This window comes from Myotis daubentonii, chromosome 7, assembly GCF_963259705.1.
Source record: "Myotis daubentonii chromosome 7, mMyoDau2.1, whole genome shotgun sequence".
Classification (NCBI taxonomy): Eukaryota; Metazoa; Chordata; class Mammalia; order Chiroptera; family Vespertilionidae; genus Myotis; species Myotis daubentonii.
The window spans coordinates 14529674-14555481 of NC_081846.1; the positions used below are offsets into that span (position 1 = coordinate 14529674).

Consider the following 25808-nt stretch of genomic DNA (forward strand, 5'->3'; position numbering starts at 1 on the left):
CCCGCGTCCCCGCAGCGTTTGAAAGTTCCCGGGCCGAGGCCGCCCGCAGCCGCCCTAGAGCCCGCCGCTTACCGCCGCAGGGCCCGACCCGCGCGGGAGTTTCCATGCAGTCGCCCACACCCCCCTGGATTTCCCCAGCCGGCCACACGCAAGCCCCACTTCCTCCTTCAGGTTTCCGCCGCCGCCGGGTTTTAGCCGCCAAAACGCGGCGAAGGAGCTTAGATCACTCCTCCCCCCCCGCCGCGGGACCCAGCCCACCTTCGCCTTCCCACTCCCGGGAGAACCCCAGCGCCTCGCCCGAAGGAAACCGAAGAGCTTCGGCAAGTTCCGCCTCCAGCGCGGGGGGGCGGGGCCGCTCGAGCTCCTCCGGGCGGACTCGGCTGTTTCCGTGCGCGGCCGCTGCGCACTCGGCACTGGGCGGCGCTGGCTGGCTCCCTGGCTGCGGCTCCTCAGTCCGCGGCGGCTGCTGCTGCCTGTGGCCCGGGCGGCTGGGAGAAGCGGAGTGTTGGTGAGTGACGCGGCGGAGGTGTAGTTTGACGCGGTGTGTTACGTGGGGGAGAGAATAAAACTCCAGCGAGATCCGGGCCGCGAACGAAAGCAGTGACGGAGGAGCTTGTACCACCGGTAAGAGGAGCAGGAGGAGGAGGCAGGAGCCCGAGAGAGCCGGGGGGACCGAGGGGGGACGGGGAGGCGCCGGACACCCGCGCTCCGGGCCTTCCCCTCGCAGGAGGGGCCGCGGCAAAGATGGAGCCTCCGCCCGAGCCCCACAACCTCGCCGCCGCTCGCAGCGAACAAAGAATAATGGCGGCGGACTGGAGCCAGCGGCGGCCGGGCGGCAGCGACTCTGCCTGCAGCCAGCGGCGGCGCTCATGGCGGGGGGCGGCGGGCTGCGGGCGGGGTGGCAGCCGGGGACGGGGCGGCGTGCGGGCGGGCGGCCGGCCGCAGCGAGCTGGCGCCCGCGTTCCCGCCGCCGCCGCCGCCGCCACCATCGGGCCGGGCGCGGAGCCGGGAACCGGGAGCCGGGAGCCGCCCCGGGGGAGACCGCCCGCCCGGCCCGATCTGGGCTGGCGCCGCTGCCCCCCGCGCCGCCCGCCTCGCCCCCGGCCCGGCCCGGCCGTCCTCCCGGCTGCGCCGCCGAGCGCCCGCGGGGGGTGGCGGCGGAGGCCGGCGGCCGCGGAGGGCAGCGGAGGTGAAGGTGCCCGCCTTCCCGGCGGCCCCGGTGCCTGCCCTGCCCGCGGAGCAGCGCGGCGGCGGCGGCGGACCCGCTCTTCGCCGCTCTCTTTGTGCAATAAAGTTCGGAACCCACGGCTTCTCCTCGTCCTGTATTTTGTTCGTGCCCTTTCCCCCCGCTCGCTCCACACCATGGCGGGGACCCTGGCTTTTCTGCTCCGGGGAGCGAGGAGGGCTTGTGCATTTTTAGGTAGTTTTGACTCTTTTCCCTTCGCCTCTTTTTTTTTTTTACTTTTTTTGCCCCCCCCAAGGCAGTAGTCATGGAAATGCATTCTTTTTGGGAGGAAGGGGTTGCTAAGAAAAAACACACATTTCTAATAAGTTTGAAACAGTTGGGATCTTGTAAAAGGGAAGCTGGCGTTTGAAAACAGTTTCGCTTTTAACCCTTTTCAATAAGGTGATCGCTTGAGATCTATCATGGTGAAACACCTCGTTTTTGGTCGATGTACTTTTGCTTTACATCACTTTTTATGTGTGTGTGTGTTTTTTCTTGCCAACCATGCCAACGCGTTTGGGCCCTCTGGATCGCTCCACCCCGCCTCCCGCCACCATGTTTCCCCACATATTTCTGTCTAAACGTGAACATATTGATTAATACTAATTCTAAAAATAGGCATTTCTAAAAAATATCCACTATTTGTCTCCCGACTGCGGTGGGTAACCCCGACCGGAGACTGAGAGTTTCAGCCACAAGGCTTATTTTTTTCTTTGTTAGGAAAAGGCATGGCAGAAAAGTCATTGACACATTAAAGATTAAAAAGATGATTTTTAGCGGACCTGCAGTATGACCTATTTAAGTGTGTCATACCCTCTTTTAGGAGTTAGAATTTCATTCCGGCCTTAGCTTACATCAGTTCCACCTCCTAAAGGTTTAGTATAAAAGATACTTTTGGTTGCCAGCTATTGAAATCTTTTACACTCACTGCTTATTTCCTGATTTAAAAGTAAAAAAAAAACAAAAAAAAAAACCGGTTGTTTTTAGGTGTTGCAAAAGATGAACGAATTATTTGTTTTAAAAACACTTGGTCTGCCACATTTCACTAGAACTAGTTAATATACAAGGTTTCTTGTGAGGAATTAATACTGATTGGTAATAGAAGCCCTCTTATTTTCCTGTTGCCAGGTCACTTTTTCAAAACCTACTTTGCTGCATTGCAAGTCTTAAACACACATTAGCAATTTGTCATTGTTGAAAAAATTAAGAAAATGCAATAAAGAGTTTTTCCATAAGGACTGAGAAGGTGATTTTATTGACAAACACTGAGGACATTATAGTATTGATGATGTTATAGATTACTGTTTTTCCTTAAGAAAGATTTTCTGAAACCCAGCATCAGTTGAGGAACATTTTTCTCCTACAGAGAATATAGGACAACTCTTCTTCTGTGAAAATTTAAACTTTATTTATAAATTCATAATCTGTTAATTCTTAGCAATTCCAAGTGAAACTTTTCAAACTTCTTTTATATTCATTAATATGTGAACATTCACATGGAGCATGGTACTAAAACTTACACTTCTCCCCCCTCTCACAGATCAGTAAGGAAATCACAGTTAAATCTGTGATTAATTTATTAACGGACCATGTATTCAGAAAATGAATCTTTGACACAAATTGACTGAAAAATGTTAAAAGGCACTTCTGGGACTTAAAGCTGGCACCCCTTTTGAATGACATTTTTTTTCATGTAAGAGCCTAAGGAAACTTAGAAACCTGATCTATAAAACGGCACTTCCCTTTTCTGCTTTCTAAAATTTATATTCTTGATTAGATCTGACAAATAGAAACTTTTCTTCATAGAGAAGTAGCTTTATTTCGTCACATTCTAAGACATGGTGTTTTGTTGTTTTGGAATATAATATGGTTATATTAAAAACCAAGTACAGGGTGGGGCAAAAATAGGCTTACAGTGTAAGGTTATAGTAAAACCAAGTACATGGTGGGCAAAAACAGGTTTACAGTTGTTAGTACAAGAAAGAGTTTATTCTTGTATTACAATTTATTAATTATTGTATTATATCATTTTCCATATGAATAACAACCTACTTTTGTCCCACATGTATGTATTCCCCACTTCATGTCAATTTAAAAATATTTTCCCTCTTCTACAGTAGAAAAAATGTTCTTGCAACTTAATGCTTACAATGTATCACTGAAATTTATAATTTCATTTATTCCATAAATACCTTACTAGATTCAGTTATATGCACTTGTTTGCCTGTAACACAGTCTTATAAGCATATCTTTTTTGACGTACAATGTCACAGTGATGGCATTTTAATTGAATAGTTAAGAGCTCAAATCTGAATGTAAGGATATAGTAGACAGGGAATAGAAAAAAGGCAAGGATTTTCTTTTCTCTTTTTTTTTAATATATTTTATTGATTTTTTTTTACAGAGAAAGGGAGCGGGATAGAGAGTCAGAAACATTGATGAGAGAGAAACATCAATTCAGCTGCCTCCTGCACACCCCCTACTGAGGATGTGCCCGCAACCAAGGTACATGCCCTTGTCCGCAATCAAACCTGGGACCTTTCAGTCCGCAGGCCGACGCTCTAGCCACTGAGCCAAACCAGTCAGGGCAAGGATTTTCTTATTCTTATGTGTGAACTCATTTCTACTGCAGTATCACTTGAGACAACAGTGTGTGGTAATTCAGGTATTTAGTTAGCATTCACTGTGACAGAATGTAGTTAGTGGAAAGAGCATTAGGTGTTAGAATCCCTGCTGACACTATTGTCATGTGCCTACGCTCAAGGAAATTTGTGACTTACCGGGGAATTTTTTAATCTTCCTCAGCCTCAGTTTTCTTATTTGTTAAATTAGAATAATACCACCTTTTTAACAGGGTCATGAGATAAAGTACCTCCTTAGGGACTCAATGATAGATACTCATTTTAACTTCCTAGCTGTGGGACATGGAACAGGTTTCTTCTCCATACCTAAGTTTGCTTGGTCATAAAGGTACAATATCCACCTCATAGAAATGTGGGAATTAAATAAATTAATACATGTAAACTGTTTAAATAAGTTAATACATATTAAATTACACAAGTGCCCAACAAATATTTTTTATTTTTAAATTATTCATTATTAACATTACTATGGAGTAGAAGCTGCAGCAAATCCAAAGATGAATTACACTGTCTTGTTGCTACTCTAAAGGAACTTTGAGGACGTGATGACTAATAAGGCAGAATATCAAAGGAAGGAGAGATCATACTTGGTGAAATAATGAAAAAGAGGAATACTACAGTTTTATATTTTCAGTTTTATTTTTTAATGTCATTCAGATAATTCATAATTCAAAACAAAATCTATAGGAAAAGTCCGTGTGTGTGTCACCCCCACCAAGTCGTCCGAGTATTGCCAGTTATTCATTCAGAGGTATATATTCATACACAAGCAAATACGTATGTACTCTCCCCTCCTTTTATACAAATGATAGTCTACTATATACACTATCATATATCTTGCTTTAATCCACTCAATACTGCTTAGCAAAAAGAGCTTCATTTTTGTTTTTTAACAATGAGGCATTTCATCATATGAATGTACCCATATTTATTAACTAGTTATTGAGCTGATTTTATTTTTAGATCTTACCTGACCCTTTAAAGTAATCTATCATTATGCCTTTATTTCTTTAAATGAAAGAGAATTCATTTGACTGATAAATAACAGTTTCTGACAGGAAATTGTCATTTGAACTTCCTCATTACCTTGTTAGCTTTTTGTGCATGAAAAGGCATGTAAGGTGTGCAAGAGTTAACTATGAAAATGAATTTAGTCTGAATTTAACTCCTGTTGAGGCTCTTTATCCTACCTATTGCTATTTCAGCCAAAATATTCTCAATAGCTTTCTCTCTAAATGAGAAAGAACATCTCATGTAGTTCAGTTCTTTAAAAAAAAAAAAAAAGTTTTTATTGATTTTTTTTATTTTTATTTTTTTTTTTAAGGAGAGAAATGGATAGAAAGAAACATCAATGAGAGAGAAACATTGATCGGCTGCCTTTTGCACACCCCCTACTGGGAATGGAGCCGAGATCCAGGCATGTGCCCTGTCAGGGAATGGAACCTGTGACCTCTTGGTTCCTGGGTCAGTGCTCAATTGCTGAGCCACAGCAGCCGGCTCAGCTGGGCAATCCTTTTTTTTAAGCAGACTATTTTCATGGGATATTAATGACCCAGTAATGCAGATGAGAATACTAGCTTCCTGTATTTATTTTTTGCATAGTCATTAACTTATTCTTTGATGATTTTCTAAATTTTTTAGTGTAATTGTCAGATTTATATTTGACTAGAGGCCCGATGCACAAAGTTTGTGCAAGAGTAGGCTTCCCCCGGCTGCCAGCACTGGCTTTCCTCTGGCACCTGGGACCCGGGCTTCCCTCACAGCCCTGCCTTCATCCAGAAGGTCGTTTGGAAGGACGTCCAGTCTAACTGGCATATTATGCTTTTATTATTATAGATGCCTAAGTAAATAGTTTCACCTATATGATTCTATACCAGGGTTGGGCAACCTTTTTGTGAGTGCGTGCCAAAACCAGCAAAATCTCTAACTCAAAATTCTTCTGTGTGCCAACCCTAATTTTTTGAGAACGTGTTACGCCTACTTGATATCTCTTAAGGTGTACATATGTGAAGAACCTTGAAGAAGTAATAAAATTCATTCGAGCAACAAAAACACAGTATATGATGATGAAAAATACATTTAAAAAATATATATTTTATTGATTTTTTTACAGAGAGGAAGGGAGGGGGGAGAGAGTCAGAAACATCGAGAAGTGAGAAACATCGATCAGCTGCCTCCTGCACACCCCCTACTGGGGATGTGCCCTCAACCAAGGTACATGCCCTTGACCGGAATCGAACCCGGGACCCTTCAGTCCGCAGGCCGACGCTCTATCAACTGAGCCAAACCGGTTAGGGCAATACATTTATTTTTTAATGTATACATGTACGCTGATAGTCCGACAGAAAACTATGACTACGTTTGATATTATCAGTGGGACTTTTGCTGCTGCATCACTGATGACAGAGTTTTTACATCAGGTTTATATTTCGTGACCTTCAGAGATATGCATGAGCTACTACTTTCATCCGTCAGGCTACTCCTATTACGAGACTTAACAAAATTCATCACTGAGAACAAAGATTCACAAGCGCATGTGGATGAAGCCAAAACACTGGTTGGATCTAGAAAGGCAGGGAGAGTTAAGGCAGAGGCATAGAAATTGCTCTTCCCCTCTCGTCAATCCATGTCTGGTCTTTAAGATAACTTGTTATGTAAAATTATTTATCTAAGATGCACCTACACTGAATTTATCTGAAAAATAAAGAAGTCGATATTAAGAAAAAAATTGTAAATGGAAGATTATAAGAGAGGGTTTTGTGTGCCAGCAAGAGTTACTGGCGGGCCATGTTTGGCACGCGTGCCAGGGGTTGCCCACCCCTGTTCTATACTGAGATTTTACTGCTAAGATGATACCACCTCACCCCCAGAAGTCTTTGGTCAACCAATTAGACCAAGTAGTACTTCAAGTAGAGCACAAAATTAAGTTTCAGCATCTCTCTTTATATATTTTTTGGCTCTTCTAAGCAGCATTTAACCTGGTTAAATACTGTTTGTTTATCTTTAAAATACATATGCTATACATTTTTTTAGTTGATTAAAGTTAGAAAGAAAAAGATAACTAATAATCTAGTAGGAGGGACATAGATAAGCTCCCTATCTTCCAAAAAGATAGGGAGGTGGAAGCTCTATCCACTGAGCCAAACTGCCTAGGGCTAATTTGTGCTGTTTTTATCTGAAATATTTACAAAGCACTTTTAAAGATTTGGGGGGATAATTAAAGTTTTTAAAGGCAAAACATTTTTCTTCTGGAATATATATCTGTGTGCTGCCAGGGAATTAAATAATTTCTCACGATATGGAGTTGTTGAATTGCCTTTTGGGAAGGAGGTAAAGGTAATGAATTAAAGTAACAAACGGATAAGGAGAAAATGGCTGTTTTCCTCTGCCATTTAATGTATATGCTAAATCAGTCATTATATAGAGGTTGCTCTGGTCAACTTTCTGAAGTCTTAAGAAGAAAGTATGGTTTTAAACTTACTCTACACTATCATATCTATAAATGTAGGTTTCTGAGAAATTGGAAACTTAGGTAAGACTAGCCATTTATTTTTCTTATTCAGAATGCTTTTCTCCCCTTAATATATATATATGTACAGGACAAATAACTCATGTCTCATGTCCTGTTTGCTTTGTTTTGCATTCTTTGAGATCTGCCAGACATGGCCTTGTAAAGATGTGTTGTTATAATTTACCCAGAGTTTTGTTCACTTGTCTACTAGGTTACCAAAAGGAAGAGGGGACAAGATTAATCATTCATATTCTGGTGTTTATCCTAACAGAGAAGAAGACAGTTCTCCAGTGATGAAAAATTACCTTTATATGTTTAATCTATGCTTGAGGCTAGTTACATGAATCTCAACTTCAAAAAAAAACAAACCAAAAAACACAGTAGTACTCCTTGAAAAACTTTTAAATGCTTGAGTTGCTTTTCTCAGGGTTGAGGTAAGGTAATAAAGGAGTTTACCATAAATGAGATGAGCTGCCTGAACCAAGATGAAAAGCACATAAGAGTTTTCTTCCTGCTGCTGGATTTATCTAGGATCTCTGAGGAATCTAAAACAAGGGGCAAAGATTTGGAGTGTAAGAGATTGATGTTAAGGGTGTGTGTGTGTGTGTGTGTGTTTTCCCAAAAGGAAAGAAGTGAAGACTGACATTTGGTTGGAGAAGAGAGAATTTAGCAGAAGTTAAAATAGCTAAGTAGTGACCTGGATAGGAGTGGAGGAGAGTGAGCCTGAAAGTTGACTTACGCCAATAGTAATAGAAAATGCCTTTCCCAAATATTAATGAATCTTCTCTAAAACTAAGATTTATTTCTTTAATAAAGAAATGAGCTACTTATATGCATGTGAGTTTTCAGTTACAACTATATGACAATATTAGATATAGCTAAAAATGTTTGTAGTTTAGCCAAAGCTGAGTAAACATTATCTTTAGGGCCGTTATCTCTGTTTGTATAAGTGATTGGCAGTAGGAGACTGAGAAGTATCTTGGTTTTTTTTTATCACAAGCAAAAATTACTGCTTGTTCTCACTTTGTATCCTTAAAGGGGTATTTCTTTTTATATAATATCAGCAGCTTTATTGTTTGCTCTGACCAGTAATAGTAGTATGTTGGTTTTACTTATTGCCAATTTATCAATCTAGTCCTTTATTCAATGAACATTTATTTAAAATCTTTTTGTAGTGAGATAATCACATGAAAATTTATTCAGTTAAGTATTTTTATAGATATTAATTAAATGAAGGATTGCTCTAGTTCAGTGGTTCTCAACCTGTGGGTTGCGACCCCTTTGGTAGTCAAACGACCCTTTCACATGGGTCGCCTAAGACCATCCTGCATATCAGATATTTACATTACAATTCATAACAGTAGCAACATTACAGTTATGAAGTAGCAACGAAAATGATTTTCTGGTTGGGTCACAACATGAGGAACTGTATTTAAAGGGCCAGAAGGTTGAGAACTACTGCTCTAGTTGCTATAAATACTAAAGCCTGATTATATGGCTCCCAACTTCAAGGAACTTACGGTGTAGTGGAAATGATTTATTCAGGGCAGAATATCAGTTTTCACTGTTGTGTTGAAGGGCTATAGGAGCTTAAAAGAGAAACAGTTTAGTTAGGGAAAGTTTTGTGAGAAAGAATTTAAACAGTACTGAAGAACTTGAATAAATAGAGATAAAAGGGTGTGTATTCTAAGCTATGGCATGGACAACAAAAATGAAGACATGGAAGTAGAATAAACCTAATGTGCTCACAAGTTGTTGAAGAAAGTATTACATTAACTATAATCTCACATTATGAGGAACTCTGTGAGGCAGGAAGCTTTAAATTTCATATAAGAGAAGGAACAATATAAACAGGAATGACATGATAAATTGGGCTACAACATAGATTTCCTGACTCCTAATTCACTCTCCTCCATGGTAGATTATGTTGCAGTGTAAACATTGGACATCATAGTTTTTAGTAGTTTTACTGAAATACTCACATACAATCTACCAATTTCAAATGTACAGTATATTGGTTTTTAGCATGTTCAAAAAGTTGTGCATCGACCACCACAGTCAGTTTTAGGATATTTTCATTACTCTCAAAAGAAACCTAGCATCTCATAGCCTTCACCCCTCAATCTCTTCATACCCCCCAGCACCAGGCAACCACTAAATAAATCTATTTTCTGTCTATAGATTTACCTATTCTGGACATTGCATATAAATGGACTTACACAGTAAGTTTTTCATTGTGATAACCTTTTTCACGTAGCATAATGCTTTCAAAGTTCATCCAAGTTGGATGTATTAGTACTTCATTTCCTTATATTGCTAAATATTCCATTTTATGGATACACATTTTATCAATAAATTCATGGACATTTGGACTTTTGGGCTATTTATTAATAAAACTGCCATAAATATTCATTTATTGCATATGTTTTCATTTCTCCTGAATATATACTTACGAGTTGTTACTGAATTATATGGTGACTGTTTAACCATTTGAGGAACTGTCACACTTTGCCAAAGCTACTGTACCTTTTTACATTCCCACTGGCTATGAGGGTCACATCCACACCAACACTTGTTATTCTTTTTCATTATAGCCGTCTTGGTGGGTAAGAAGTGGTATCTCTGTAGTTTGGATTTCTCTGATCACTAATGATGTCTAGAATCTTTTCATGTACTTATTGGCCATTTATATATCTTTGAAGAAATGTCTATTCAGATCCTTTGCCCATTTTTAAATTGAGTTAGTTGTCTTCTTATTGAGTTGTAGTTCTTACTATTCTAGAAACAAGATATATGATTTACAAAATAGGCTTTCATTCTGTGGATTGTCTTGCTTTTTTTTCCCAGCCGAGGAAGTAAAGGTTATCAATTAAAGAAATGGTGCCACACCTAGAGTCGCAGGTGAGCTCATGCTCAAACACCTGGCTTCCTGGTGGCTTCCATGTGATGGATGATATAGAGGACTAATGGAATTATGGTCCTGATTAGGGTCACACTGTATTGATTGGTCAGTCTTTTCATTTTATTTATTTTTTTGTTTGTTTCTTAATCCTCAATGGATATGTTTTCCATTGATTTTTAGAGAGTGGAGGATTGGGAGAGAGGAACATCAGTGTGAGAGAGAGAAGTCTATTGGTTGCTTCCCTCATGTGCCCCGACCAGGCCATGCAACCCAGGTACATGCCCTTGACCAGGAATTGAAACCAGGACCCTTTGGTGCACAGGCCAATGCTCTGACCAGTGAGCCACACTGGTCAGGTCTTCACTCTCTTGATGATGCCCTTTGAGGCACAAGAGTTTTTAATGTTGATGATTTCCAGTTCATATATTTTTCCTTTTGTTGCTTGTGCTTTTGGTGTCCCTGTCTTGGACATCATAAATTCTTATTTAATTACAACATTTTCTAAATATCCCTGAAAGCTCAGACAAACAGGACACCATTATTTGATGAACAATAACTAAAGCCACTAATGCATATTCGGACTTACACCATGTCTCCTCTGGACTTCCCTTTATTCTGTGTCCACATCCCTTAGTTGGGGTAACTGATGATGTTTCTTTTCATCAGAAACAAAAATCAAGAAATGACAACTTTAAGTGAAACATTTTAAGTACTATGTTTTGAGAATTATTTGTTATGAGAGAATTTATTATGACACTTGTGTGGGTGTAGTGTATGACTCATAAATTCTACTGTATTTGGGGAATTCATACTTTACAAACTTTTACCCTGAAGAGAGTAGTACCCATAACTCTTTTGTTTTTTACATATGGTTAAATTGAGCCCTGGAGAATTTTAATAATTTATTGCTGACCTAGCTTGTTTAGCTCAGTGGTTAGAGCACCGGCCCCCAGACTGAAGGGTTGTGGGTTTGATTCTGGTCAAGGGAACATACCTTGGTTGCAGGCTTGATGGAAAAATATCTTTGGGTGAAGATTAACAAAAAAATAAAAATAAAATAATACCAGAATAAACTGTTTTTCCATGCTGCAAACTGTAAACCTACTTTTGTTCCACCCTATATTCTACCCATTGTTAGCTTGTAAGCTCAGTGAGAGAAAGGTTCTTGTCTGCTTCTTTTTAGTTCCCATAGTTTTTAGCAGAACACTTACATATGTGATAGGCACAGAACATGTATTTGTTGAACGATTCCCTCTTGCAGGGTCACAAATTTAAATGGATTAAAAACAGTGCCCCTTTAGAGTTGCACAGATTAAAGGAAGTGGAAATATAGATTTCATATAATTAAAATGTACTGAAATTACAGATTTATTTTTTTTAAGCCAAGGAAGTTGGGTTTTTTCCATTGCTTAAAAATTTGTCTTACTTTGAATTTTTATTGATGCTTTATTAACTCATCCTGTCCCATCTCTGAGACATGAGAAATAACATGAGATTGTATTAATCAAAATGACCTTACCAGAAATCACTACCAGGCTAATATGCTAAGTGCCCAATCATCTGGTCAGCCATTCAATCAATCAAAGCATAATATGCTAATGATATGCTAAGACCTTTCAACTGCTTGCTATGAGGTGCACTGACCACCAGGGGTAGACACTCCGACTGGTAGGTTAGCTTGCTGCTGGGGTCCAGACAATTGGGACTGAGCGAGACTGGCCAGACATGCCCTGGAGCCGTCCCGCAGTTCATCCTCAACTCCGATTGTGCACCGGTGGGGGTCCCTCGACCTGGCCTGTGTCCTCTTGCAAACCGGGACCCCTTGGGGGATTTTGGAGAGCCAGTTTCAGCCCAACGGTGGAACGACTGGTCACTATGATGCTCAGGACCACCAGGGGCAGACACTCAACACAGGAGTTGCCCCCTGGTGGTCATTGCACTCCCACAGGGGGAGTGCTGCTCAGCCAGAAGCCAGGCTCACCGAGCACAGCAACTGTGGCGGGAGCCTCTTTCACCTCCACAGCAGCACTAAGGATGTCCCATGGGGGGCGGGCCTAAGCCATCAGACAGACATCCCCTGAGGGTTCCTGAACTGTGATAGGATGCAGGCTGGGCTGAGGGTGTTCCCCCGCGCCCCCCCCCCCCCCAGTGCACGAATTTCATGCACCGGGCCTCTAGTCTTTATATGTTAACCATGGCTAATTTTAAGTATAGTCCCAATATATCCTTGGTTCCATGAATGCTTGGGCTTTTTCTAGTAAGAAAGACATAGTTAAAATGATTAGCATGTTGCTTAATAGACCGTGCAGTTCCATTGCCAAATGCAAAGAATTCTTAACTTTTTGTAATATTGGAGGTTATGTGGTATAGCCCTGAACAGTATTGTAAATTCCTTACAAATCTCTTAACATCTCTAGTTCTTTATCTAAAGTCAGACAGAGCCCCAACCGAAATTCCTGTCTGACGACTCCTACTGTAATATGCGGACTTATTTAAGGAAAACTGAATTTTCAATCTTCCATGTCTAATTTATAAATAATTTGCCAAGAATAGCATTTCAAATTTAGTTTAAAACAGAACTATTAAAATAATAAATTGTTGATTTTATAAACTTACTGTTCAAAAGCACTTGGACACATTGATTTCCATTTGAATCGTGATTTTCACAAAGTCCCTCTGGTTTTGTTGAGCAAACGGAATAGGTCACACTTCTGTGGGTCTTTACAGTTTCGGCATTAAGGTAGTTTATGAAGCAGAATTTAAAAGCTGAAGACAGTTTCATTCTTTAGTCAACACAAAAATTGCTTTTCTAAAAGTAACTGTATGTAGGAGGTGTATGTTTCCTTGGAAAACAGTTCAGCTCCAAAAATCCATTTAGTAGAACTTCATATGTGGAAGTTTATATAGGATCACTTCTTTGAAAGGCTTATGGTGTAAAAATCTGGAAACATAGTTTCAGTTGGGTGTTTGGAAAGAAAGGAGAATGGGGAGAAATGGGATAAAAGTTACCTAAAATAATACATAGTCATGGTTGCAGTAGTCTTACCTGCAGGAAAACAAAGCATATACATTTTGCCGATACTTAAAAAAATAACAACTTTGTTTTAAGAAAGTACTAAAGTTTTCTTATTGAAAGGTTCTATAGATTAATTAATTAGCTACACATTCTAGGATAGCTGTCATAAATCATGCAGTACATTTCTATAAATCAAATAACATTTTTCTAATTCACTTCTATTAAGAACTTCCTTTGAGGGGACGGTATCTTTTCTATAGTGCATGCTATATATTTTAAAATAACTTAGTTTATAAAAATAGTGTTCAGATCTGGTATTCACAATATAGCAATAAGTTAGAAAATATAAACATTGAACTTAAAACAGTTTCTCTGAGTTCAATTCAGTAAATGTATATAGGTAATTAATTTTATTAAATAACATTGAAAAGATTCACCTTTGCTGTACGCTGCCTTCTTTTTGATAGCATTGGTACAGATATTTTCTATTAATACAAAGAATTTATGAAAAGACATAAACACATTTTCAGATTTTATTTGCTTTATAAATGATTAAATCTTATCAATTTAAGTAATAGAGAATTAATTTCATATATAACTTTCCTTGCCTTCCTCTAATACAAGCATGTCAAAATCGCAGCCCACAACAAATATTTTTGCGGCCTAGCCAATATAATGGTATGTAAGAAACATTTTAATAAAAATTTCATAACTTAATTTTTATAATATCCTGTTACACATAATTATTAATAACGAACTACAACGTTCGCTAATGACTGATTACTATAATCGTGTTGCAATTCATTTCCATACTCGCCAGTGCACCATTTCTCTCTACCAATACTAGCAGCGAATATTTTAACAGCCAATTGTCACATCATTAGTCTTGTACTGACTTGCTTGGTGTGCGCAACAGAAAATATTTTGCTCCCAGAGAACAAGAAAAATAGGCTTATTTGCATTATGCTTATTAATTTGTGCAGTTATTCAGTGTCTGGTAAGTTAATGTTCAAGAAAATATATTAATTTTTATTAAAATGTTCTATTATATTATGTTAACAATTATTTATCTCAGCCCTTGGTATTCAACATGTCTATCGAAATAAACCTACGTTTCTACAAACATTAAACCTTTTTTTTTTTTTTTTGCGGCTCATATAAACTTAAACCTTGTTTATTTGGCCCATGTTAGCCTTTGAGTTTGACATGCTTGCTCTAATATCTAGAGACTGAGGTATGGGTTTGTTCTTCAATTAAATGAGAAAGACCTTGGTAAGAACACAGAGAAAATTGTGTCAGAATACTTAGCTTGCTAGACAACAAATTTATTTTATTATATCGCCTGTTCTTTTACTGTTTTTCTACAAACATATATAACCTCATTTTGTTAAGGTGTAATCAGTATAATCTAATAAAATTTTTATAGTTGAAGTTGATATGTGTATTGAGGTGTGTGTGTACATTATATACATACATTTGAATATGCGGTATAACTGATTTCAGTGAAGATAACTTGTATTTTATACCAGAAGACTATTATTGGCATCAGAAACCTGGAGCATTATTACATTTCCAGTATTGATTGCATAAATCTCATTATGCTGGGTTGGACATATCCTCCTATATAATGAAACCCTAATATGCAAATTGACCGAATGGCAGAACAACTCATCGCTATGACGCGCACTGACCATCAGGGGGCAGATACTCAGTGCAGGAGCTGCCCCCTGATGGTCAGTGCTCTCCCACAGGGGGAGCACCGCTCAGCCAGAAGCTGGGTTCATGGGTGGTGAGCGCAGCGGCAGTGGCGGGAGCCTCTCTCACCTCCGCTGCAGGCAGGTGGACATCTGCTGAGAGGTTCCGGACTGAGAGAGGGCGCAGGCCAGTCTGAGGGAACCCTCCTCCCCCCAGTGCATGAATCCATGCACTGGGCCTCTAGTGATAAAGATAAATGATAAGTATTTAAGGTTAACAACCAAAAGAAAAATTGTACAAGGAAAAAGATAAAGGGAAAAAGGCAGTGCAACATAGTTATTGATTATTGGAAAGCTGAAGTCTGTTGTTTAGCACCTCAAAGTTTTACCACTTTTTTTAGTAAATCTTAACACTTTAGAAAATTAATACAGACATGTTGAAGGTGTTAAGAATGTGTTAGCAAGGCTTTCAAACAGTTATGATATCCTAAAAACTAAATAATAAGTACCAAATAATTGTAGAGAGTATTACGTGTTGCTCATAGATGTTTCTAGGTATACCAGGTGTACTGGTTAATAATTCGATTTTGTAATCAAAGAAAACACGATAATTTCAAGAGAAACATCAAAAGTGCTTTATTCAAAATAATGTCCATCGCTAGCTACACATTTCCCCCATCTTTCAGGTAATTTGTGGATACTGTCCCAGTAGAACTTTTCTTGTTTTGAGGCAAACCATTCAGAGACCCAATTTTTCACTTCTTCGTACATTTTGAAGTGCTGCTTAGAAAGTGTGTGTGCCGTCGATGAGAACAAGTGATAATCTGAAGGAGCAAGGTCTGGTGAATACAGGAGGTGGATTAGTACTTCACAGGTAAGATCTTTTAACGTGTCTTTAACTGGTTTTGAAGTGTGTTATGGTGTGTTATCATGAAGCAAAATTACTTTGCCATGTCTTCTGGAACATTCTGGTCGTTTCACCATCAAAGCCTGGTTCAAATTGATTATTTGTTGTAGGTAGCAATCAGTATTAATGGTTTCACCTGGTTTCATAATACACCACACCTTCCTGATCCCACCAAACACAGAGCATTGTCTTCTTTCCAAAGCGATTTGGCCTTGCAGTCGATGTTGATGGTTGACCTGGATCAACCCATGATTTTGTGCATTTGGGATTCTCAAAATAAATCGACTTTTCATCGCCAGTCACAATTCAATGCAAAAAAGATTTTCTTTCATGCCATTGAAGCAACATTTTACTGATGACTTTTCGGTTTTCCATTTGTCTTTCATTCAGTTGATGCGGCACCCATTTTTCTTCCTTTAAAATCTTTCCCATTGCTTGTAAATGATCAGAAATGTTTGTTGAGCAAAGTTTAATCTTTCTGCAAGTTGTTTTTGAGTTTGACATGCATCTTCATCCAATAATGCTTGTCATTGTTGGTCTTCAAACTTTTTCGGTTGACCTGAATATTCTTTGTCTTTCACATTGAAATCATCACTTTAAACTGTTTAAACCAGCGTTCACAAGTATCTTGAGATGGAGCATGTTCACCATAAGCTTCCCGAAGTATACGATAACTCTCAGCAGCACTTTTCTTCAAAATAAAATAATGAATTAAAACTTCCTGCAAATGCTCTCTGTTTGGCACAAAATTCAACATTTTTAAGCATAAAAATGTATATGATGTTAACACCTTCAGAAAATTTGACATAGGAAGTTTTGAAGCTTACTGTCAATACAACAAAATAGCATACATATCAAATCATATATATATCAACATATGTGTAACTTCATCTATTGAAAAAAAGTCCACATCATTAACCGGTACACCTGGTACTTCTGCAAAATATTTTTGGTACTGCATTTGAGTATGACAGAATAGTTATTTAAGTTTTAAAGTCATGTGCCCAAATGTGCCTTTTGCTGTGGTTACCCTGGAGATTTTAAACTAATGCTTATATGATTTCCTTAAATCCTTGGACTTTTGGATTGTTAAGAGTTCAGGAGGAATGTATTCGGTGTAGGGTGCAGGGGTAGGTTTTTCTCTCATTTATAATTGAAGTTATTTACATTTTTTAAGTCAGCATTTATATGTTTTGCTAGTTATGGCTGCATTATTTCTTCAGAGTCAAAAATGCACAACCGTTCATTTCTTTGAACACTTACCTCCCTTAGGCTGGATTGATTTGGTCATAGATTTAAAGGATTAAAAAGTAGACTAGGTTGTCGGGGAGATGGGTCTACGTTTCATAAATTGAACTAGAATGTTTAGGATTGTAAAGACTGGGACATTTATTAAAGGTCAAAATGTTTTAGGAAAAAGAATGAGGTGATCTGTAGCATTCTTTCCTTTTGCTCAATGATTATTAACAAAACTGATGAAAACAGGCTTGCTTTCTTAATTGATTAGCTTTAGTTAACTTGGTAGAGGCAGATAGAGATGAAACTAGTGCTGCTAGGAATTTGTCCCTGACTTGTATAGTTCTGTATAGAATTGAAATGCTACTTTAAATCAATGAAAGTTTCACTGCTCAGCTTTTATAGTATTGAAAAATCCCTCAAACATCTTTTCCAGGTTTATTTTTTACACAGCATTTCTCACCATCTGATTTACTTTCTCTCCCCTGTTCCCTCACACTAGAATATAAGTTCACAAAGGAAAAGTGTTTTACAATTTTATTTTGTATATTTCTTTATCTTCAGTAACTTGAACAGTTATGAAACTGAAATACAAATATATGTAAACTGTTCAAATTGAAGATATTGTTGGTTTTAGAAAAGTGATTATTTACTTGTGAATTTCCTCCGGTTATATTGTTATATAAATAGAAGTAAAATCTATTGCACTATAAAAATTCTGAACCCAGTACTTACCTTAAGAGACATCATTCTCATATTCTCATTTTGCCCTAGTAATTGTTGATTACTTTGGATTGACCATTATGTATTGTGATTTCTTTTCTCTTTGCTTCTATACAAAATCTGACACCAGCCAGTGACACAGTCATTTCTCTAAAGGTCTACCGCAATTTAAACCTTTGCAAAATGGGCAGATGATCTGAATAGACATTTCTCCAAAGAGAACAAACAAATGGCCAAGTGACATATGAAAAAAAAAAAATGCTCAAAGTCCCTAATCATCAGAGAAATGCAAATCAAAACCATAGTGAGATTTATGAGATATCACCTCACACCTGTCAGAGTGGCTATCATACAAAAATCAACAGACAAGTGCTGGCAAGGATGTGGAGAAAGGGAACACCAGTTCATTGCTGGTGAGAATACAGGTTGGTGCAGCCACTGTGGAAAACTATGGAGTTTCCTCAAAAAATAAAAAATGGAACTTCCGTTTGACCCAGCGATCCCACTTCTGGGAATATATCCTAAAAACCCTAAAACACCAATCAGAAAGAATATATGCACCATATGTTCATAGTAGCATTATTCACAATAGCTAAGATTTGGCAATAGCCCAAATGCCCATTGTTAGATGAATGGGTAGAAAAGCTGTGGGACATTTACACTATAGAATATTGTGCAGCTGTAAAAAAATAGGGATCTCACCCTTTGGGACAGCATGGATGGACCTGGAAAGTATTATGCCAAATGAAATAAGCCAATCTGAGAAAGACAAATATCACATAACCTCACTTAATTTGTGGAAAATAATGAACAAAATGAACTGACCAACAAAATAAGACCCAAAGCATGGAGGTGCGGAACAGACTGACATACCTTGATGTGGAGTTGAGGGACGGGAAGAGATAACCAAAGAACATAATGCATAGCCCATGGACACGGGCAATAGGGAAGTGAAGGCCTGGGGGAGGAGTGGGGAGGAGCTGGGAGGAGGAGAGTAAAAGGGGGGAAATGGGAGATATCTGTAATACTATCAACAATAAAAAGCATTTTAAAAATTAAAACTTTGCTCCTACCATTTTTCTTATCAGAAAAGTTATCGTTTCCCCCCCACACATTAATCAGTACTATATTGCAGAGCACATTCTCTTACTTTAAATGTCATGGCAGTGCTCGTTTGACGTTTATTGGGATGTTTAACTAAACTACATTTTAAACTCTCAAATATCTACTATCTTTACTGTGTAAAGTGATACAACCTTATTCATAAATTCCTTGGAGGCTTCTAAGATAGAAAAGAAAAACTTATCTTCTCTGAAAAATTAAGAAAAGGGACTATTAAACTGTTTAATAACTATAACAGCAGTTAAAACGAGAGCTGTGTAGTGAGTAATAGAGACTCCAGGTAAAAGATAATTTTGTTGAATAATATTCTGGTCTTGTATCATTTTTTATTGATTTCTGAGAAAGAAAGGGAGAGCGAGAGAGGGATAGAAACATCAGTGATGAGAGAGAATCATTGATCTGTTGCCTCCTGCACACCCCTTACTGGGGATCAAGCCCAGCTGCCGGCCGGGGCCTTTCTTCCCTCCTGCGCCGCCCCCTGGTGGTCAGTGCAAGTCATAGCGAGCGGTCGAACTTCTGGTCAGTCGCACTCTCGAGGGGACAATTTGCATATTAGCCTTTTATTGTATAGGATTACTTTTAATCAAATTAAGTTGAGTGAAACTGTAATAAATGATAGTATAGGCAAAAAAAAAAAAAAAAAAAAAGGAGGGGGGAATTGAGATAAAGTCTTTTAAACATGGTTGCGGCCAGGCTGGCATTGCTCAGTGCTTGAGCATGGACCTATGAACCAGGAGGTCACAGTTCGATTCCCAGTCAAGGCACACGCTTAGGTTGTGGGCTCTATCTCCAGTGTCGGGCGTGCAGGAGGCAGTTGATCAATAATTCTCTCTCATCATTGATGTTTCTATCTCTCCCTCTCCCTTCCTCTCTCTGAAATCAATAAAAATATATTTATTAAAATAAATAAAAATGGTTGCTTACACTGTCTACAAAGGAAGTATTGTGATGATAAATTTTATTATCTTTGTTTTCATTAAAATGACTGGAGAAGATGGAGAAAAGTTTGTGGATTTCTGCTTTTATTTGGCTTGACTTAGTATTAATCTCAAATGGACTCATTTACCTATTATTATTGAATCGTTGTAATATTGTTACTACTTTCACTTCCATTTTCTCCCAGACCAAAAGTATGCACAACATTTAAAGTGCATAAATTGTTTTGTTGTTACTGTTGCTTTCTATTACTTTTGATATTTTTCTTAAATACTGTAGTTTAAAAGAGCACAGATCATTAAGTATAAAAGTCAATAACTATCACAAATGATAATCAGAATTATTTGATAACTTTAAAAAAGAATTATTTTACTCTTTGGAAATATAGGGTAAACAGTTTGGGCAAAATTTCAACAAAAATAGTAATTTCATGTAAACTGTATCTGGGATTTTAAAAAATCTTGTCAACAGGTATCTCAAAATTATTATTGAAGCACAGTTTTTGGTTCATAGTTTCAAAATGTTATCCATGATTTTTGCTATTAATTTTTTTTTTTTTTACATTGTACAAGTATTCCTGAATCTTTGCTCATGGGAAGAGAAAAATAATATAAAAAGAGGTGAAAGTCAGCATCCTATACATGTCTACCAAATCTTCCTCTATTTAGAGCTACCACTTACAGTATACTAGAGGCCCGATGTACGAAATTCTCAGCCCTGCCTGCCTCACCGGCCCTCACGGCCCTGGCTTTGGCTTCGTCCGGAAAGTCTTCCTGACAGTTGTTCTACTCTGTCAAATTAGCATATTAGCTCTTGATTATATAACTTCCCATACCTTTTTCCATGCATATACCTTTACAACAATGTTTTTTCTTGTTTTAAACATAAATCAGAGGTCTATTTTATAATATGTTCATGGCCCACTGTTAAAGTTTTATGTCATTACATTATAGATTTTATTTGTCTTTACTGCTATAATTTCTTTAAAGGTCCTCCTAATGATAGATACTTGTTTCCAGGTCTTTGCTATTATAAAAAATTTCTACAGTGAATATCCTTGAACATACATCTTTGTGAACTAGTCAATAGTAGTTCAGTAAGAATTTCTTATTGATTAGTACTTTCTCTGTATTCTAGAGGTTACTGTGTTGATTATATGTGGCAGATATTTTCTCCCTGTGCACTTGTCTTGATGGCTTTTGCCATATAAATGTTTTAAGTAATTATGTAGTTTAGTCAGTTGACCTTTTTCTTTTTTATCTGTTTTATGAATTCTGAATTTCTAAATTACTTTTATTCCTTTCCAGAGATATTTCCACTTTAACTTTTAACTGTCACTTGTAAAACGCTTTTTTTATAGAATCCTGTAAATGATGGCAAAATGTATTAGTATGTGACACATTCTGATGGTATGTAGTAAACACATAAGGAACAGTGAAATGTTGATGGTCAATTTCAGAATTACAAAATAAATGTAATGAAGTCTGGAAAAGCATTTTGGGTTTTATGTTATTTATACAATCATTGTAGGTAATTTTAACTATTAATAAATTCATTTTGACAAGTAATATGCTAGGCACTGAATGATAACAGTAGTCCAGAGATAAGAAGTAATCCCTTTCATTGTGAATCCTTTACACATGATGGCTTCCCCAGTTATCAGAAATTTCTCTCATCTCTAGGTAGCTGCTTGCTGCCATCCAGTTCTGATAACCCAACAAATATACTAAGCCCTTAGCACAGCAGGGCTCAAAAGTAAAAAAACATCAGCCTAATTAAAATTATCCACAATTTTGCAATTTAAAATTTCAAAAGTTTGTGTGTGTGTGTGTGCGCGTGCGTGTGTGTATGGTGTTGCATACTATACATAGTGAGAGGAATCAGAACACTAATATTTTCATGTGTTTGGAGCCTCCAATTTGGCTCTGTGACTAATTATCCCACCTTTCTATCTTGATACCCCACAACTTTGGCTCTTGAAACTTGGGCTGATTTTGCCCTACCTCCAGTAATTTCACATGGAAGTAGCTTCTAATTTTTCTCCCCCCCCCCCCCCCCATAGTAGGAGGGAATACTCTTATAGAAGGTACCATGAAGCCAGTATACCTTATCATCAGCTCACTTCTCTCTACACTCTCTTCATTCCTGATTGGTATAGTTTGAAAAATTATAACTTTGCTCTCTCTCTCTCTCTCTCTCTCTCTCTCTCTCTCTCTCTCTCTCCCTCCCTCCCCTTGTCAGTAGGGGAGATTCATGGAAGAGAGAAATAGCCTAGGTAGAGTAATCTCTCATTGGGAAGAAATGGCAAGGAAAAAGAAAGTGTTTTTCTTTTTTGAAGGGACTGAAACATTTACAACTCAGCAAATTTGGACAAGTTTTATAATAATTAAGCTACATTATATTGTAACTAGATTTTTTTAGTGTATTTGCTAACCTATCCACTACATAATACCTATTAACTTGAAATTTGCCTTTAAAGTCACAAAAAGCACAAAGCACTGTAGTGCTTGTAACACTCTTTCATATTATTGTAGGTGGCTAAATGACCATGGAATCTGGAGCAGAGAACCAGCAGAGTGGAGATGCAGCTGTAACAGAAGCTGAAAACCAGCAAATGACCGTTCAAGCCCAGCCACAGATTGCCACATTAGCCCAGGTATTAAATACATGGAGAGATTCCAAGTTGCTTCTCGTCCGAGAGGCATATGTTTTTATTACAGAGATATGCATAGAATGAACACAGACATTCTTAGAATATCAAAATTCCTATATTAGTATTAGACTAATTTTAGAAATGATAGTATTCAGTTGCATATCAGAAAAAAGTGTTTTGTTAAACTGATACCCTATGTGTAGCAGCATGATTCAGAAAATTACATTTTAACTAGTGGGCAGATTAATTGTCTCTTAAACAAAGGAAGAAAACCTTATAAGTGCTTTTTTTCATATCATGCAAATTTATTTTGGGACATAGGGATGCAGATAATCTGAAAGGCTAAGTTTATATGTGCTTAAACTAAAAATATAGGATAAGTAAATAAATTGACACACAAGTAAATTTCAAGGATGATAGTTTTTGTTTCCTGTATATTTTAAATATAATTCATGACTCTTTCATTTTGTCTTTGTCTGAAACATTCTATCTCTAAGGTTATATTCTCTCCTTATTTTTTGTTATTAGATATTTTTCCTTAAATAGTTTATTTTATTAACAACTGTTTGAACGTATATGAGAAAGATGGCTAATATAAACACCAAATAGCAAAAATAAATATGCTAGGTAAGAGTATGATATTGCCTGTTTCATGTGAAGTCTCCCAGGAGAAAATAATCCTAGCAGAGGCTCTGGGATATCATACCTCAGCTTCCCAAAGAGTTTTAAAGCTCTCCTAGAGGAGTCACTGAGCAAGAATAGCATCTTAGGAAATAGAGGGCCAACCATTGATGGTTACCACACGGAGTTAAAGTGTGGGCCAAAAACTGGACCTCCAGCAGGAATATAATTGGGCTGATCTGTTTTCTCCTGAGGTCACTCAGGCCCACCTCCAGTCTTGAGGAATAGAAGACACATGAGGATGAAGTAAATGTATTCAGATGAGTCGGGTGCAGGAACAAAGCAGGAGAACCAAGGCTTTATCAGTACATGGTTGAAAAACATGCACAGATAAGAATCTGGGCTCATCCAAGCATTTGGCCCTCTAGTAAGAAGATACAATGCCACGGGGGATTTTGATGGTGACAGCGCTCAACATGTCTCTCTCTCACCTCACACTATCTTTTGTGGCCTGATGACCTCTAAGTCTGCTATAGTACATCATTCTGGAAATTTCTTCCTCCTACTGACTTTCTTGAGAAGTTTGTGTTCTTAAAATAGGAAAGCATGATTTCCAGTGGTTTCTTGAGCAAGTTTGGGTAAAGAATTCTTGGTAAAGAAATCATTTTTCTTTCAAATTTTAAAGACAAGTAACTTCTAGTGTTGCTGTTTGAGACTAAATGCATCTCTTATTTTGTAACTCTGGTATCTTAAAAAATCTCGTCTCTGATCATAGTGCTTCATTATTTCATTATTGGGTTACTAGGACCTTGATTTGGACAATTTTTCATCCATTGTCCTATTTATTCAGTGGGTCCTTTTGTAGTGGGAACTCATGCTTTCAATTCTGCACAATTTCTTTAAATTATTTGGTTGATGGTTTTTACTCTTTTCTCTCTAGGATTCTTGTCGTACAGATGTTATACCTATAGAATTGTTTCTCTAATTTTCTCATCTCTTCTTTCCTGTTTTATATCTCTTTGTCTTTTTGTTCTGTTTTCTGAGAGTTTTCCTCAAATTTACATTCTAACCCATCTGTTGAAATTTTTTTATTTCTCCTGTCATGTTTCTAAGAGTTCCTTTTGTTCTCTGAATAGTCCATTTGTGTTTTAATAGCATCCTGTTTATATTTCACAAAGGCAATATTTTTTCTTATATCAGAATATTAATTAGGTTTTATTTTAAGTTTTCATCTCTGTACATAGATTTTCCTTTATAGCTTTTCCCCCCTTCCATTTGTTCTGCTCTTCATCTTCCATTTTAGAATGTGATTTGTAGTCATCTGTCAGGTTTAAAAGTAGGGAACCAAAAAGCTGTGTTGGAAGCTCTGTGGATATGTTTGAGGCTTATAATGAGTTGTGAGCTTCACTTAGGGTGACTGGCAGTATATTTTAGGTCTTTTTTCTGCCCCTTGGCATTGGTCAGGTTCCCCAGAGAAAGCTTCACTAATACTCTGCTTGTATGGTAAAGGCCTAGGTAAATACAGAGAAGACTGAGGTTTAGTACTCTACCTTCAGCAATTCCCTGTGTTAGGCAGTCAAGTCTAGAGACACTCTCTATCCAGGGAATCTCCACTTCTCTTGCAGCATGGGATACCTTAGTTGTTCTCTCCACAGGGAGTGAGGAGGGGTTTCAGTTGCTTCTGAAACAGCCTTCCTTATCCTCATTCTTTCACTCCACCTTCCAGGGTGTCTTAGATCCCAGGCCCTTAGGATTTTATGGTGCAAATCATGCTTTCCCTGCCTCCACCCTATGAGTTGGCTTTCTGAGGTTTTCTAAGTGTAATAACATTCATCCATCTGCTTTCCAGCCTCCAAATTTCTTCTTTTTTTAATCCTCACCTGAGGATATTTTTTTCCCATTGATTTTTAGAGAGAGTGGAAGGGAGGAGAGAGACAGAGAGAGAAACATTGATGTGAGAGAGACACATCGACTGGTTGCCCCACCCCACCCAACCCGCACCGTCTGACCGGGCTGGGGATCCAGTCTGAAAACGAGGTATGTACCCGTGACCCTTCAGTCCACAGGCCGATGCTCCAACCCCTGAGACAGACCCGCTAGGGCCAGCCTCCAAATTTCGTATTCTTTTCCATTCTCATGCTTGCATGATTATGCCTGTAAAAACAAAATCAGTTTCATGAAATTTAATTGGAGATTCAGGAAGGAGCAAAATTATTATACACATATTCCATATGTCATTCTTACTAAGCAGTCCTCTAGCACTTAAAACTTTTGAAAACAGGGTGGCATGATGTTTGAGTTTTAGGAAAGCTAATTCCCATTTGTATATTTTTTTGTTCTTTTTATCTCTAATTACAGTTGTTTTCACTTGCTCATCCAAGTCTGTAACACAAACATCATACATTGTCAACATAATTTCCTTTTGTCATTCCAATATCTGCTTTTGTTTCCATTGTTAGTCTTTTTTAAATATATATATATATACATTAATTGATTTTGAGAGAGAATGGAAGGGAGAGGGAGAAAAACATTGATGTGAGAGCAAAACATTGATCGGCTGCCTCCTGCACACCCCCTACCGAAGATTGAGCCACAACTTAGGTGTGTGCCCTGACCAGGA

The 25808-nt window shown here is 38.2% G+C and overlaps 1 protein-coding gene across 8 annotated transcripts in view; it reads left to right on the top strand.

Moving 5' to 3' along the window:
* The first annotated feature begins 397 nt into the window (after window positions 1-397).
* The window catches only part of CREB1 (cAMP responsive element binding protein 1), a 59476-nt gene continuing 34065 nt past the window's right edge, over window positions 398-25808 (top strand). For 4 of the 8 annotated variants that reach the window (XR_009453741.1, XM_059702912.1, XM_059702916.1 and 1 more), the window contains exons 1-2: window positions 486-624; window positions 22449-22570. Coding sequence is in view for 7 of the 8 variants with exons in the window: in XM_059702912.1 (XP_059558895.1) it covers window positions 22457-22570 (114 nt within the window). In the remaining variant the exon portion in view is untranslated. Of the gene's footprint in view, window positions 625-15676; window positions 15846-22448; window positions 22571-25808 lie in introns of all 8 variants that reach the window. The other 4 variants (XM_059702915.1, XM_059702918.1, XM_059702913.1 and 1 more) reach the window with 3 other exon arrangements.